The sequence below is a fragment of the Cheilinus undulatus genome, linkage group 17 (genome assembly GCF_018320785.1).
Source record: "Cheilinus undulatus linkage group 17, ASM1832078v1, whole genome shotgun sequence".
Taxonomy (NCBI): Eukaryota; Metazoa; Chordata; class Actinopteri; order Labriformes; family Labridae; genus Cheilinus; species Cheilinus undulatus.
In genome coordinates, this window is record NC_054881.1 from 6682876 (window position 1) to 6700299 (window position 17424).

Sequence of the window (17424 nt, forward strand, 5' to 3'; positions counted from 1 at the left end):
GCGCTCTTCCTCTTCCTGCATGCCTGTGCACCACCTGTGTTATGTTTTTCATCACAAGGGCTTCCCTGTCTGAGCCTCAGTGAGACATTAGCATGGCTCCGCTGAGCCGCTATAGACGGCAGTAAACCTGCAACATGAGCTTCCTTCAGCTCTCCTGTTTAGTTAATGGTTTTCTCGCTGTGTTACATGACCTTCCTCCATTATCAACACTTAGAGGTAAACACTACAAAGCTGAGGTGTGTTCCTGGAAAGATCATACCATACTACGGTGTTTTTCTCTGACGTTTGCTCAACATGGGCACATGAAATGCTCTTACATTGTTAGATGGCTGTCAGACATCATGTAAACATAATAAAGCTGTTTAATCATTGCCATTGCAGCCAACAGCAACATAAAAGTGGAGAAATTAAGGAGGTCAGCGAGCCTATTTCAAAGTGAAACAATGTTTGATTGGCCTACTTTTGTACTGTTAAACAGCTGATTTCAATTCCTGCTTTCCATCTTTATTCATCATTTTCTAAGGTGGTATCTAAAATTGAGAAAACTCAAAGAACTTGGGACTCTATCTCCATTTTGAGACAAATTTAAGACCTTAAAGTTGTTATTTTTCTTTAAGGCAAGGTCTTTGAAAGCAACAACAGTAAGAAGTTAGAGAGTTTACTCGGGGCTCACTGTCTAAGGATCATCTTTGACAAATCCCTTCAAATTCCTGACATCAGTGCCGTTAAGGACCAAAAATGTCCACTCCAAAATACAATCAGAAAACATTTTACATGAGTATTTTTTAGTCAACTTCAGCTTTTGTGAAAACTACAAATATTAAAACATTTCCAGGATTTTTTTTTTTTTTTTCAAATACAAAATTTACACATTAAGGCTGTTCTGGCCCAAAAATGTCCTTCCAAAAACAGCTTTTAAAGCATTATAGAATATTATCAGTGTCAACTGATTTGGGTAAAATTTTTCAATAATCTTCAAACCACTTTATATTCAACATTTTTAATGAAAAGAAAACAGAACCCCATTATTTCTTAAATGGAAAAAAGTTGGGTATTTTTTGGGTTCTTCTCGACACTGGTGCTAAATCAGTACTTTTTAAAAGGTACTGGTGCTTGAACAGCAAAGGTGGCAGTTGAATTAAAGCGTCTTAAAAGACCTTAAAAGTAAAGAATAGGTGTTACTTCTTCAAATATTATATTTTGTACCTTTCTTTCAAAATGACTGGGAACACATTAGGGTGGTGAGGTCCCAAAATGAAGCGCCTAAATCTGTCTTGTAATTCAGGACGGTAGTTATCAGATTTGTTGGAACTGGATTTCAATACTCGTCCTTAAAAATAAGTACATTTTTATTGTTCTTTCATAAGAAAAAAACAATGACATTTAGTCAAACTGGCACTTAAAGGGTAAAAATCCCAAAATGTTAGCTTTAAATACTGGATCATTTTGATCAGGTGCACAGTAAATTAGTACAGTCTGTTACAGACCTCATAAAAAAACATCACAGCAAAATAAGTAGTGTTTTTTTTCGTGTAGGAGACATAGATGAGTCGATCTAGTCCTAGTCTTGACTCTGCTGTGGCTTTTTGAAGACAAAGACCACCAGTATTGAACAAATTCCTTTTAAAGGAGAGTTTATAGAAAGGTTGTTGGACCATTTATTTTCTAAAAGTGTTGTAAAGACAAAAAAATGTATGCTAATGTTAATAGTTAATGACCCGTTGGCTGCTATACTCTTGATAAAATCCCTTACTAAAGGTAGTGTTAGCAGGAGCTAGCTAAAAGCTTATAGTAGCTTTTTAACAGTTAGCTATCATGAAAAAACATGGTATGTGTACTTAAATCAAGCAATTTGTATCCTACTTCTACTGCTACTGCTTTGTGAGCTAAAATTGACCAAATGTTACTGTTAGTGACCCATTAGCTACTATAGATAACAGTCGTTAGCATCAAACCAGTTCCTAGCTTTGTTTAGCATTGAGTTTAAGGCTGTATCCAAAACTGCAAACTAACACTCAGTGTGTGCCGTCACATTTGGCATGTGTAGCATTTGTATGCTTTTGGAGAAATCCCTGAATGTTGACTAGATTGGCTAGCAATTTCAAGTATGGGATGTGAAACCCTACAATGCATTGTGCCTTTCAAACTATTCATTCGCTAAGCTAGCAGCAAAAAATTTGGTGTTAAAAATAATAGCAGCTGCACTGATATACGTCTTAAATGCTGTTAGATAACATTCAAAATACTAGCCTATGTAACTGTACTTGTAATTAGCTGATTATTGTCAAATTTTATTCAAGCTGACTGGTTATTGTGCTAGCTTATTAGCTTTGCCAACAAAGCTAAGACTGATAATATATCAACAATAAAGTGAAATGATGCTAACCAGTGGCCTAGTATGAAGCATACAGTGCATGTTTGAGTCTAGTAGTATGCTGTTTTATTCACAGATTATATTTTTTAGAGCTTTAGACGGTTAGCTTAAACTGGAATGCTCAAGTTAGCTGTTACCATATCACACCACAACAGCGCTGGTTAGCATTTGGCTAACTTGTGGTTTACATTACTCTCATGTAATATCATGCATAGCTATAAAATTATCTTTGACCAGCGAATAGTCGAATGGTGATTTGATCAGTTAGCAGCTACTTGCTGGGTATGACTACAAGGAATTTGTCAGATAATGCTAGCACATAGATAGCTAAATGTTAAAGCTAGCTGTTTTTGAGTTGCTAGGCTACTTTTCCACAACTGACCTTCAGATATGGCTGGAAATTTGTCCGTATTTTCAGTATGCATGATCTCTCCAGTCATCTAATAATAAAGAGATGTGCTTTGGTTCTTCATTGGCAGCCTTTGAAAACATTGACATGCTATTGTTTTGGTAATAACATTTAAGCTTCCCAAACTTAGTGTGACGTCAGGGAAAATAGCCCTTGTTTGAATTTGGTCAACAGTTGTGCAAGAATGGAATCATTCAGATCCACCCTTTTGTTTTTGTTTTTTAAAGTCGACCACGTTCTCAGTTGAACTTTAAGCTTTCTTAACTGTAAGTAGGAGAGCATAAAGATGAAACTCCCTGAAGCTAGGGGTACTTTCAGTTTGCTCTGTCCTGGAGAGAGTACAAACAGGACAGAACATGCTCAGAAGTCTTCAGCTACCTTCAAACCTGACCTCCACTTCTGCTTGCAACTAAAGGAGGCTACAGAGGCTAATCACTGCGTTAATATTGCTTGATAACTTGGCTTGAAGCTCTGCCATTCCCCACCTTTTTTTGATCTCACTTGCAGCTCAGCGGTCCGTTCTGCTATCAGCGCTGCTCCTCTATCTCTTTCTCTCAAGGCCAGATATGGAGCCCTCTGGGATATGAGTCAGATTAGCTCCCGGTGCTATCGGTGGAACAAGTTGTGTCCTTCCTGACTTTGTTTATTTAGGAGTTTGTGTACAAAGTTGCTCCCATCCTTTCATTTTGCAAAGTGTGTCATCCTCAGTTCTGCTGCTTATTGACATTCTTGGTATGCATTCCCAAAAATCAATATTTATTCTTCATTGTTTAGCTGAAGGATTCTCTAAAATTGGTCTGATTAGCCCTGGCAGATGAATTCTTGATTTGATAGTCACAATTTATGTAATCCCAGAACAAACCAGGAGGCATAAGCTATTTTAACACTGTGGTTTGAGATAAAGTGCTCCCAAACTTATCTTTCCAGTTATAACTGGCTTCAGTTTTCCTGTTGTCGTTATTTCGACTTGACTGCATATGTTTTCGCCTAAAGCCCCCTCTCCCTGGCCTTGGTTAGCCCACACTTTTCTGCATCAGCAAAGCCGCATTCCTGACCTTCCAGGAACTTGCAGGAATCAAAGGAAACTCCAGGTCACAAAGATGTGTCTGACCTTGAAGTCAACACCAGGCCTCTTATTTTGCAATAGCTGTCCCAGTGTAACTCATTTAAAGATCTGACTGTGGTGAAAGTGTTGTGAAATGTTTCCATTCACTGGCATTTAAATTAAAAATAGCTGTTTCCTAAGATCGCTCATGTTTGCGGCATTGATGTTGGAAGGAAATCTGATGTTTTGGTCGTAAAAAAGACAGAGTGAAGTGAAAGTTTATTTATGTAGCACCTTTTAAGAACAGACGTCACAAAGTGCTTCACATTTAAACAATAAAACAGATCACAACAGACAATAAACACAATTACATAAGAGCAGAGCAGGAGGAGATGGGTCAAACAAAGCAAGGCTGAGCAGATGTGTCTTTAGCTGATTTTGAGAAATGTTCAGTTTCAGCAGTTCTTTTCCAGTAGGAGACAGCTCCAAAGTTTACATCAGGGTCCTGCTGCTGTTTTATGGCTTTAGACCATCTTAAAAATCAGGACCTGTGTCCACAGCTGGCACTCCAGTGGTTTTAGAGCCCTACTTTATGCAAGGCTACAAAAGTTAACTTTCCTCTGCTGTATCAGTAAAGTTGCTTTTTGATATCTTTGTGAGCGGTTAAAAAGAGAGAGCCTAGGTGGATGAATACCACAGCAGATAAAAATGACATAAAGGGTAAAATCAGTAAATATAGAGTCAGTGAAATAAAAATTAGAAACAGAAAAAAGGGCAATAACAAATCGAGGCTATAAGGAATAAAAGCAAGTCATCGAATAGGAGGGAATTTAATATTCTAACATCTTATCAGGAAGTGAGAAAATGAAATTAAATACAAAGACGTCACATAACAGCAAGTCTAAAGAAGTTAGTTAAGAAGTGACTCGGGTAGGTCGTTCCAAAGTCGAGGGGCCCTGACGGAAAAGGCCTGGTCACCTTTAGTTTTAAGTCTTGACTTTGGAACAACCAGGAAGCCCCCACCTGAGGATCTCAGGTTTCTGTCCTGCTCATAGGGGAACAATAATTCTTTTCTATAGCATGAAGCCAGACCCTTTAAAAGTGATTAATAAAATCTATTCCAAAACTTACAGGAAGCCAGTGTGAAGATGCTAAAGTTAGGGTGATGGAATGCCGTCTTATAGAGCCGGTGTGTGCTTTAAATTTCCTTTTATCAAGGCCAACTAATCACAAAGAAAAATTGAAATAATGTACAGAAATCCAGTCCTGACATAGGCAGAAAGGAGGAGTCAAGTCAGTTTCTTGTCTTCTTTAACAGAAGTCCAGCCTGTTCTTGAATTTGATTGGCCAGTAGGAGGGAAGTGGCATTAATGAGTGGAGTGTTGTCCCAATAGTTGAACTTTTTTCAGACAGTTGGTGGCATTCATTATGATGAACAGATTACAAAACAGGTCGGGTATGGCAGCATGTGCTGGATTGGAATTTTTCCACATCAACTTTGGTCCAGGCTCCATGCCCGATCTCTTCAGGTGTCCTCTAAGCTTATCTTATTTTATTTTTACTTTTATTTGTTTGGGACCATGTACAGAAAAAAACATTAAACTCATCAGAGTAGAGATGCTCTGCACCAGATTATAGCTTTCTAGCTAATTTCCGTCTGCAGTCGCTGATATTATCAGTTGAAGCAATTGGCCTTTGGCCTTTGTACTTTCAGGGGTTTCCAGTCTGTGGATAATGTGAAAAGTACTTTTATACATGTGTTGCAAGCATCATGGACTATGCAGTGTTGTTGTGTTGCATGCTAAAATTGATCTCTCTTTTCCCTGCAGAATGGAAGATGAGGCGGTGTTGGACAGAGGAGCGTCCTTTCTCAAACACGTCTGCGATGAGGAGGAAGTGGAAGGTAAGATGGGTGATGAAATCCAGCACACTTATCCCTTCATCTACCCGCTGAAACCTGCAGTTTCCCCTCCAGTATCATCGGAAAATTGAAAGCATTACATAAGATAAACACAGGAAGACATCTCTGCAGCTGGTGTAAGCCTGACCAGTGCTGGCTGTCAAGCTGAAGCCACAGGAGAATTTATCTGGAGACGCCCACTTGAACTTATTGACACATGCATGCTTCACAAACCAACATTATGAATTTGGCAGTGTTTTCCTCTATGCATGCACAGCTGGAAGCTAGTATGCATTTTTCTTTAGAGAAGATTTCCAAAAGTGAGTTTTTTCAGTGATGAAATGTTTATGCAGACCAGATCTCACTGGGAAATCTGCTCCTGTTCCAACATTTCTGCACATTCTTAAGTGTTAACTTTTATTCACTTAACCTAAATTCAGTCTGCAGGTTGTTCCAAGCAAAAGGTGCCGAAAAGCTAAAAGCTTTCTTTCCCAAATCAGTTCTGACTCTTGAAACAAACTGCACCAAGTTCAGTGATCACAGGCTGTGTAATCCAACCTTCAAGATTAAACAAAGAGGAGAGATAATCCTGAATTTTTTTCAAATGGCTTTGTAAGTGAACACATGCCAATATCCAAGACAATGTGTACTTAAAGCACAATTACAGCCCAACCTGACAGTCATAGGGAGGGGCCTGTCAGCTCTGAAAAATGCTGTTTCATCGACTGTAGCACAGCTGGACTCAGGGGGAAATGGGGAAAGTCATCCCACCTTTGTGCCCTAATGTTTAATAACTGCCACAAAGTGGTCTCATGATACTCCTCTAGGTAGACAAACAGACAAACATGATAAAGTTCCCTCTCAGTGGACAAAATTTGGTAAGGTGCCCTCTTGAGTGCCCTGGATGTTGACAAAATTTGGCAAAGTGTCCTCTTTAGTGTCCAAGATGTTGCCAAAACCTGCAAGTGTTCTTTTGAGTTTACTTTGAGTGGACAAAAGTTGACAAAGTGTCCTCTTTTGTTTCCTAGATATCAACAAAATTTGGCAAGTGTCTTTATTGTGTCTTGGATGTTGACAAAATCTGGCGAAATGTCCTTTTTAATTTCTTCTTGGAGGACAAATCTGTCAAAGTGTCCTCTTTAGTGGCCTAGATGTTGACAAAATCTTGCAAAGTGTCCTTTATAGTTGCCTTTTAGTGGACAAAATTTGACAATGTGCCCTTATTAGGGTCCTAAATGTTAACAAAATTTGGCAAAGTGTCCTTTTTAGTTTCCTCTTGGAGGACAAATCTGTCAGAGTGTACTCTTTAGTGGCCTAGAAGTTGACACAATTTGGCAAAGTGTCCTCTTTAGTTCCCTCAGAGTGGACAAATTCGAACAACTACCATTATTAGGGTCCTAAATGTTAAAAAAATTTTGCAAAGAGTTCTCTTTAGTGTCCTAGAAGTTGACAAATTTGGCAAAGTGTCCTCTATAGTGTCCTAGATGTTGATCAAATTTGGCAAAATGTCCTCTGTAGTTCCCTCCGAGTTGACAAAATTTGACCAAGTGCCCTTATTAGGGTCCTAGACGTTGACCAAATTTGGCAAAGTGTCCTCTTTATTTTAGTTTCTCCTGAGTTGGCAAAGTTTGACTAAGTGCCCTCAATGTGGGCGAAATTTGACAAAATGCCCAGTGTAGTGCCCTAGAGATAGACAAAATCTCCTTTAAGGACAATGCCTGGTGAATAGCCCAGTGGACAGTAAGTGCTAGAATTCCCTCCAGGGTTTCCTTCCAATATGCAAAACATGAGAAGGCAGCAGTTGAGAAAATGTTTACTAAAGTACAACAGGCTTAAGTGACTTCTGGAGCTTCTGCAGCTGCAAGTGCACACTGCACAAAAAGCAAAGCATGATGGTTAGAGTGCATTAATATTAACCATCAATGTAGCTGAAATCACCTTTCGTTTTCCCCTTTAACATTCAAAGTTATCAAAATGCAGTAAAGCGGTGTTATTTGACAAACTGATGCCTTTTCCTACTGTAGCAGGTTAAAAGGAGGTCTTTATACCTCATTCCACACCAATATCAGCGTTTAAATTCCAGTTAGGGCTTCCCTGCATGGGAGTGTGGAGGTAGTATATCATTTGGTGTAAGCCCCAGGGTTTTGGCTTCCCTAAAGAAAGCATGAATGACTATTTTGAAGCATGAGAGATGTCATTAAACCCCACAGACACAGTATTTTGCTCACTTCTTTTGCTAATTCCTGTATTTGTTTTGGTTTCTTTCTGTCTCTCTGATAACTTCCTGGAGACAAGAAGTGAGAATTTCCTGCAAGAGATGATGTCGAGGAAGAAGCTGGCATTTATCCCGTGTTGAAATTTCGCTCTCATACTCTTCCTGATTGGGAAATAGGCCATAAATGTCAAGGAAGGTCTTAAAAATAATGTAGCCTTATGACGAGCAAACATTTCATCACACAAGCCAAACCAGTCCTGGTTGTTTTTCTTCTTTTTATTTTTTCCTTCCAGTGGCGATACGGATTAGCAGCATTGAGGATTAATGTGATTTCCTTTTGTGTGAGTGTAATCTGATCTGCCTTCCTCCTCCTCTGTTGCATCGTGTCACGGCAGGTCACCACACCGTGTACATCGGCGTGCACGTTCCCAAGAGCTACCACCGGAGGAGACGCCACCGACGCAAGTCCAGCCACAAGGAGAAGAGGGACCGGTCGGACCACGGCACCGAGGGGTACAAATCGGACGGGGACGAGTCCAGCACCAACATCCTCAAACCTCTGAGTGAGTTCAGATGAAAGGAAGTGTTGAAAGCATCCAGTGTGGAAAATTCAAACCACTGGAGTCTCATTGCTTGGGGTTATTAAACTCATGAGGCATGCTGCAGCTAAGAAGGTCATAAAAAGGCAAAAACCTACACACACAACAACCTTGATGCAGAAATGAATGGGAACACGTTGAATGCTAATCTGAAAATGACTCTGAGCTGGCTTTAAGTGTTTAAATGTAAACACAGGACAGGTATATTTTCTCAGAACAATGCTTTGTCGTCTGATTAGTGAGAAAGGATTCTTGGAAGATGAAATGCATAAAGATTAAACACAATATATCAGAGTTTTACTGCTGCCAGCAGACCTTACTTAACCTCCTCAGTACCAAGAAAAGCAATAAAGAAACATTAAAGCATCAAATTTGTTTCACATAAACCTCACATGGTCCCATTTAAGAGGCTGAACATTGTTCTGTAGTTTGTTTATGAGCTGCAGGCACAATATGGAGACAGCATAGAGGTTATAAAGGAGATATAAGGCCTTTCTGGGAAGTTATGCAAGTCACCCTGCATGGATAGTGTCAGTAGAGCACAAATTCCCCCATCCTAAAAAGAACACGTGTCCAAGGCATCAACCAAGATATGCCAGGAGCCGTTTGAGGGTTCTGTACCTCAGGGAGTACACTGGTCTGGACCAAGCTTCCAGCCTAAGAGCATGTATCCACAGCCGCTGTTTTTTTTTTGTTTTGTTTTTGTTTTTTTTGCACTGGCAGAAGCAACTTGTCAGTCTCAGAGAGCTTCTCACCAGCATTTTTGCAAGGTATCAACAGTTAGCTTGTGTTTCCCCCTTTAGTATCATTTATAGTTTCAGTGGCAAGAGCGACTTCCCTTTAACAGGCAGACACCCTGAACAGAACCAGATTCATGCTGAGCAGCCTTCTGATAAAGCTGTGTTGGGGTTGTAGAGCAGGGGTTCTCAACTTTTTCAGACGTAAAAAAGTGGTTAAAAGAGGCAAAGTGGTGGAATGGGCTTGAAATGGACAAAAATGGATGGAAAAATTTGGGGAAATGGGAAGGAAATTGGTTGAAACTGGAAAAATGGGTTAACTGAGGAAGGAATAAAGGCATAAATTGGCAGAAATGGATTAAGATGGCAGAAATTGGATAACCGTGGCTTAAATAAGCAAAACATGTGTTAAAGTGACAAAAATGGGCATAACAAATAGTGAAATGTGGTTAAAATGGGCATAAAAGTGTTAAAAGGGGCCAAAATGGGTCAAAAATGGTTAACTGAGGTAAGAAAATAGGCAGAAATTGGAAGAAATTAAGATGCCAAAAATTAGATAACCGTGGCAAAAAATAAGCAGAAAATGTGTTAAAGTGGCAAAAATGGGCATTAAAAATAGTTAAAGGGGATTAGAAAGTGGCTCAAATGGGGTTAAAGGGGCAGAAATTGGCTAACTGAGGCAGGAAAATAGGCAGAAAATGGAAAAATGGGTTAAACTAGCAACAATGGGTATAACAAATAATGAAATGTGGTTAAAATGGGCATAAAAAGTGGTTAATAGTGGCAGTTATGGGTCAGCAGAGACAGCAATAGGTGGAAAATGGCAAGAAATGGTTTAGAAGTGGCTAAAACATGCATAAAAATGTAGTGGAAAAGGTTTTAAATGGACAAAAATGGATGTTTTTTTTTTTTTTTTAGATTTATTTTTGGGCCTATATATTCGTGCCTTTATTAGATAGAGGGGAACAGTGGATAGACTCGGAAACAAGGAACAGAGGGGGGACAGACATGCGGGAAATGGTGCCACAGGCCGGACTTGAACCCGGGCTGCCCGCGTATATGGTGCAAGCCTTGACCACTCGTCTACCGGCGTGCCACACAAAAATGGATTTTAGGTGGCAAAAATATTTTGAAATTGACAAATTGTTTGGAAAACATGATGAAACAGATTCAAGTTTGGCAAAATTGGTGTATAGGGACAAAAGTGTCATTTGAAATATAACCCTAGGTTTTTTTTAAGGCATCTGGAGACCCCCTCTATGTTTCTTGAAACCCCAAACGGGGTCCCGACCCCCATGTTGAGAATCTCTGTTGTAGCGAGAGATGAAGAGTGTAGATGTAGAATTATTTTTCTGCAAAATGTCCCATCAAGCTCATCAGACTTTTCTCAAAACTAGCATGCTGAATGGCTGTCTGGCTGAGTTTCTCCACTTTGAAACCGTATTTATTTGTGATAACCTCATAGCTGCAGGGTTCGACCACAAAGAGAAGCCAAATGCACATTAAGATTGTCAACTGTCTCATGAGTCTTCTCCAGGAAGCTCCTCCAGATGTCCGCCCTTATATGGGAGATTAGGAATGTAGCATGGTATAATCATTAATCCCAAGATCATTCTCCAAAGCAGCAGGAATAATAGTTATCTTTAAGTCAGCTTTAACCCAATGTCTCATGAGAGAAGAGACTTTTTAATTGATTTGACTTGGAACCCAGTGAGTAAGAGCTTTTTGAGCTGACATGATAATTTAATAACATGTAAAGTAAATGCAGCATTTATTTCAATAGAAATCTCCTTGTTAAGTTTTAAAGGGCTGTAATTTCTTTAAAGCTGAAGACATAACAACCTATTGGTAAGACATATAATTATCACAGAGCTGGAATTCACCTTAAATGATCTTATCCTGGAAGCAGGCATAATGGAGGAGTGTTTACCAACATGGAGTGGAGAGGAAAGTATCCATTAAGGTCTGAAAACGGTGGGAAACACAGACATTTCCCTCAGAGAACATGGAGATAACTGAGGCTTAACCAGTTATAAGACACCTCCAAACTTATAATTTTAGAGGAATGTCAGACGAGTTGAGCTAAAGCTCCAATTTGAAGCTAAAGCCTGAGGTGAAATAAGGTGATAGAAGAATGGAGTCACAGCAGTTACTGATTCTTCAAATAAAAATTCAGAGACAATAATGAGAGTTCAGGTTGTGTAGGTGAGCTGGAATGTAGCAAAAGTGCAGTCATAAAATGTGAATCTGACTGCAGTAGAAAAGGTTTAGTGTGACATCCTCAGATAACTCGTAGAAAGGCAGAGAGAATCAGAGTGAGGAGGAACCGGTTTGTCCCATGACGACCGTATGACTGATATCTAACAGCTGAAGGAACTGAAGTAGCCAGAAAGTTCATAGACTTTGCTGTAAAACTATTTTTGTTTCCTTGGCTGTGAAAAGGTCTAACCTCGGGGTGAACTGAGAGGAATTTAGAGGAATTCAGCATCACAGATTAGACACAGGGCTGTGAAAGTGTGTAGTACTGACTGGGATGGGATCAGAGTTATGGGCGTCTGTTAATGACTGTTTGATTATATGATGGTTGTTATTACTGGTTATTTGATGACCTATATTGGCCTTTCTTAGCTGTAAGCATTGGCCTGTATCAGTTGTAAATATTGTCCTATGCCAACTGTAAAGATTGCTCAATATCAGATGTAAATATTGGCCTATATAAGCAAAAAATATGTGCTTTTACCAACTCTAAAAATGGGGCTATATTGTCTGTAAATATCGTCCTGTATCAGCCTATATCAGCTGTATTAATCAGTCCATATCAGTTGTAAATATTTTTGTATGCCAACTGTAAATATGGGCCATTATCGGCTGTAAATATTGGCCCATATTGACTGTAAATATCACCTATATCAACCTGAGATATGGGCCTATATACGCAGGAAATATGGGCTTATAATCAACACTAAATGAAGGTCTGTATAATCTGTAATAATTGGCCTGTATCAGCCTTTATCAGCTGTATTAATCAGCCCATATTGTATGTAAATATCATCCTATTTCAGCCTATATTAGCTTTAAGCATTGTCCTATATCAGCTGTATCAGCCTATAACAGCTTTAAATATCGACCTATATAAGCTGTAAATAGCCTGTGTCAGCTGTGAATACCATTCAATATCAGCTGTAAATATGGGGCTATATAAGCAGGAAATATGGGATTATTTCAACTCTAAATATAGGCCGATATCATCTGTAATAGCTGTTCTGTATCAGCTGTATTTATCACCTATATCTGCTTTAGACATTATCTCATAACAGCTGTAAATCTTATCCCATATCTACTGTAACTAATACCTTTATCAGCTTTAAATATTGATTATGAATGTCCTTGAATTTTAAAGTATTTTTGAGGGACCGAATAAGGTGATATACCTGTATTCGATACATTGATATCAGATAAAAATCCAACAACATTTAACAGAGCTAAACTGAATTTTCCTTCTGTGGTTAAAGTTTAAGGCATGCACTTGTCTTTACAAGTGCACTGCATAGTTTCAGGGGAGTATTAAGTATTAGGAACAGCATGAGGAATAATACTTTAATTTGTTGCAGTATTCTATCAATATTGAGTATAAAGTTTCCCCTTTTATTTATATAAACTCTTCTTCTATAGGAATGCCAGAAGGAATTCAGCAAATAAGGTAGAATGGGAAAAACCATGTAAAGACAAGGCTCTGTTTGGGGTTTATTCTGAAACTTATTCACTAATAGTGAAAAATCATGCATTTATCCTTCACAAGGTCTACATGCAAAGTGAACAATGCAGACTTGCAGAAGGCATGCATTTAGAGAACAAGGCCTTGAGATAATCAGGCTATTGTTTTATAAGAAGACGTTAAATGTCCTCTCTGCATCACCTTTAACAACTGTTTTATTCATCTTTGAGTCATTTAATAATCCAAAAACGAGGCTTACTGTAAACACCGCTCCTAATGTGAGTAGCAAAGCAGAGTCTGGACGAACTGGCTGACATTTTGACCTCTTCCTCCATCACCTGCATGTGTTTACACCTACGATCACACCTTACTTCATCATGCTGGCATCACATCAAGCTGTCAGTCCACACAGACCAGCACTTGTGTAACCCCCCCCCACACACACACACACCTCGAGCTCCTCTAATGCTCTAATCCTGCTTTTGTTCGGCCTCATGCCAGTGTATGCACTCAGTCACCTGAAGGCTTTGTCATCACACCAGTTTGATGATTGTCGAAATGTCCCATTATTATGAGTCAGTCAGAGTTTAGCACTTATGTATCACAAAAATGTATTTAAGTAGTTCTTTTAAAAGTTTATAAAGTTGTTTGAACTTTTAGAAAGGCCAAAACTCTGAAAGAAAACAGGATTAAGAGTCTGTTGATCTGATAGCAGCTTTAGTCCTCAGTTAAGCATGGAGTAGGGCTGACCCAAAATAATTTCTTGATGGTTTTTCAAGATATTTTGGAATTGCACTTTGTACATCTGCATAATTTTCCTCCAGAGAGATAGAAAATTGTCCTAAAATTCTAGAATTATTCCCTGCTACCTGTGAAATGCACACATTTTCCCTATAAATGTCAGCAAAAATCTACAAAACAGATGCCAGCTGTTCATGTAAGACCTTTTCCAAATCTCTGCGCCATTCAGCGACGCCCTTAATTACCCTGCGGCGTTTGGACGTGTGTACGATTCAAACATGGAGACGTTTGTGTAAATGCAAACATTGTCGCCGCTTGTTCATCCATAGAATCAGACTTTACATCAGCACGAGGGGAACCAAACTAAACACTGAAACTGGACGGTGGTTCGCTTTAAACGCTCCCTCCGAATGACTGCTTTCTCATGCCACCGTATCTCTGCAGAGGATCGGGAGGGTAAACGGTCTCGTATGGTTGAGTGAGAGGGCAGAGCAGACTGTACGAAGAGGCTGCAGCTTCTGTTGGGATAAACATTTTTCTCCCGTGGAGCAGAAAACTACGTCAGTCCCCCCCTGCAATGACCACTTATTACATTCTTGTCCTTTTTGTCTCAAAAGGAAGCCTGTCAGCCCCTCTCCTTTTACTGTTAGCTTACTGGGAAGTTATTGAAGTGCATTATGAGATCTGGGCTGGCATGCATCTTAAGCTCTGTTTGTACAGTCTTACCAGGGAACATCTGTGGAAATAGCCCCCCAAATGTCAAAGTTTGGTGCACGTTAGTGCAGAAGTACTTTAGTGTACTGACACTTGTAGCTGAAAACATGTAGGTGCTGAACAACTGTAATGGTGAATGATGTGCTGCACTCTTCTTTGTTTCAAATTCTATACCAAAGACAAAAAAGTGCAGTCGCTTCTTTGCAGATGACAGTGTGCATTCAGAAAGTAATCAGTTTTTTGTTGCAGCCTCATGCACACTAGCTGGGTTTCCAATACAGTTTTTCGCAAAATAAAAGTGATATTTCTTACATTTCGATTAAGTTCAATTGCGTTTTGAATGTGTTTCCATTTAAGGGAGTTTTGGGCATAGGCCTTGCAGTTCTCGTAAAATCTCATCTCGCGTGAATCTGCTGCAGGGAAGCTTGACGCTCAAAACCTGTTGCGTGTTGGTACGGTTTTGGTTACATCTATGGCGGTTGCCTTGATAATTTTGAACAAAAGACAAAGGCAACGGATGATAGTTCAGAGTTAAAGTCCGTATGTATGGCAAAAGCCACGTATAAGGGTGTGAGTATGATGTTAAGAAAACTTTTGTCTCTTCGTCGTTCTACAAGTACCGCGCCATGTTGACTCGGGGTGACTGGTCATGTGACACCGTACGTCACGTCCCGTGACTTGTAAATGCGCAAAAGTGTTTCCATTACACTTTTGCGATATATTTCTATATTGACATGACTGAAAACCTCCTCATGAAAGGGTAAAAGCTTTTCAGTGATATTTTAGGGTTTTTTTGAAATTCAGGTGTTTCCATTACCAGTTTTTTATTGTGCTATTTCAATTTTGCGCATTTCCAAGTGTAATGGAAACCCAGCTAATGATTTAAATTACTTTTCTCTTATTAATCTACACTCAGTACCCCATCATGACAAAATGAAAACAGTTTTAGATAATTTGCAAATTTATTACAAATAAAAAAACTGAAAAATCACATAGACATCAGTATTCAAAGCCTTTACTCAGTGCTCAGTTGAAACAACTTTAGCAGCAATCACAGCCTCGAGTCTTTTTAATATGATGCAACAAGCTTTGCACAGCTGGATTGGGGAAACTTCTTCCATTTGTCTTTGCAAATCTCAAGCTCAGTCAGGTTGGATGGGTTTAAGTCAGGGCTCTAGCTGGGCCGTCCCTAAGCCACTCCTGTATTGTCATGGCTGTGTGCTTGGGGTCATCGTCGTGTTGGAAGGTCCAGTCTGAGATCCTGGGCTTTGCAGAGCAGGTTTTCATTGAGGACATGTCTGTACTTTGCTCCGTTCAGCTTTCCCTCAACCAGGACCAGTCTCCTAGCCTCTGCTGGTGAAAACACCCCCACAGCATGATGCTGCCACCACCATGCTTCACTGTTGGGATGGTACTGGGCAGGTGATGAGCAGTGACTGGTTTCCTCCTGACAAAATGTTTAGAATTGAGGCCAAACAGTTTGATCCCGGTTTCATCAGACCAGAGAATCTTGTTCCTCACAGTCTGAGAGTCCTTCTGGTGAGCCACTCGGCCATAGACCGGATCAGTGGAGGGCTGAAGTGATGGTTGAAACTTTGTCCCAGCTCAGTCAGTGCGATTAGGTTCTCTCTTTTTCCCCCTTTTGCTCAGTTTGACCAGGTTGCCAGCTCTTGAACAAGCCCTGGTTGTGCCAAACTTCTTCTATTGAGAATTTTGGAGGCTGCTGTTCTCTTGGGAACTTTCACTGCAGCAGAACTTTGTCGTATCCTTCACCAGATCTGTGCTTCTGCAGCCATTAAATCACTTTTTGTCCAATCTTAGAGTAGTGGCAGAGAAAAACATAAAAACTTTTTGATATCAATATATATTCTGCAAGGTCATATGAGACTAAAATTAATTCCCTGATTCTGTAAGAAAATGACTACTTCTATTCCAAATCAAAAATGTCACCATATCATCAATCAAACCGATTATTTTCCTCTCAAAGTTCTGTATTTTATCAGCCTAATAGAGCGAGTATTCATGATTCGGCTCTGGTTTCAAGCAGTCAACCTCCATGAAAGAGGAGTACAGAGAAAATAGTAGACAGGTAGTTTGTAACAGCAGCCATAAACACATAAATTAAACATTTGTCTCAGACTTTGATATACGGGCAGCTTTCAGGCTGACGTGTGCCAGACGACAAAAGCAAAACAAACACTTGCTCACAGAGACAGAAGCCTCCACTTGTTGGATTTTCCGCTGTTTTGCCCTCAATCTAAATCCCTGTAATCCTGTTGATTCTGGCAAACCCTGCAGAGCTGTCCACTTAAAAGTTGTGTGTAACCACAACAAATGGCTGGTTTTCATTGATAACACCGCGCGTACACTTGAGAGGTGAGCGCTGTTTGTGTACACCATACGCTTTAAAAGTCACAGTCCTGACAGCAGACAGGCCCCGAGGGCGTGACGGAAACGTGACAGATCTTTGTGTGTCTGTCACGTTTGACTAGTACATCAGGGAAATATACGAAGGTTTATAGTTTGTAATGAAAATAAAGGTGAGGCAGTTTAGTCTTAAATCAATCTAGTTGATGCTGATTGTTAAACAAAAAGCAGGAGTGAGGCCTGATACTCAGTAAAGAGTGAGTGGATTCTCCTTCTTAGTAATATGGCCGGAGATCACAAGTTTATTATGCCTTTGACACCACAATCATTAAAATAATAGAGGTTTTACCTTTTTAATTTGGTTTGAAAACAAAAGAACAACAATAGAAGTCAATAACATCTAATATTTAGCATTTTTAGTTTTCAGTCATCAAAATTTGCAGACAACATTCTGCACACTTGGGCTGTTTTACCATGAGGCAAAGGTATAGCCAGTTTCCCGGGGCTCTCAAGATACAGTAGTTCTGTATCTAATATGAGATAAACAGCATGGTGTAGAACTTTAAGGTGCATTTGGGCTAAAAGTGAGGCTGAAGTGAGACTAGCCC

General features: G+C 39.6%; 1 protein-coding gene across 2 annotated transcripts in view; it reads left to right on the top strand.

Annotated features, from left to right (window-relative positions):
* The window catches only part of LOC121525381 (electrogenic sodium bicarbonate cotransporter 1-like), a 66966-nt gene that overhangs the window by 7805 nt on the left and 41737 nt on the right, over positions 1–17424 (top strand). For both annotated transcript variants that reach the window (XM_041811362.1, XM_041811363.1), the window contains exons 2-3: positions 5658–5731; positions 8339–8506. In XM_041811362.1, the coding sequence (XP_041667296.1) occupies positions 5658–5731; positions 8339–8506 (242 nt within the window). The remainder of the gene's footprint in view (positions 1–5657; positions 5732–8338; positions 8507–17424) is intronic.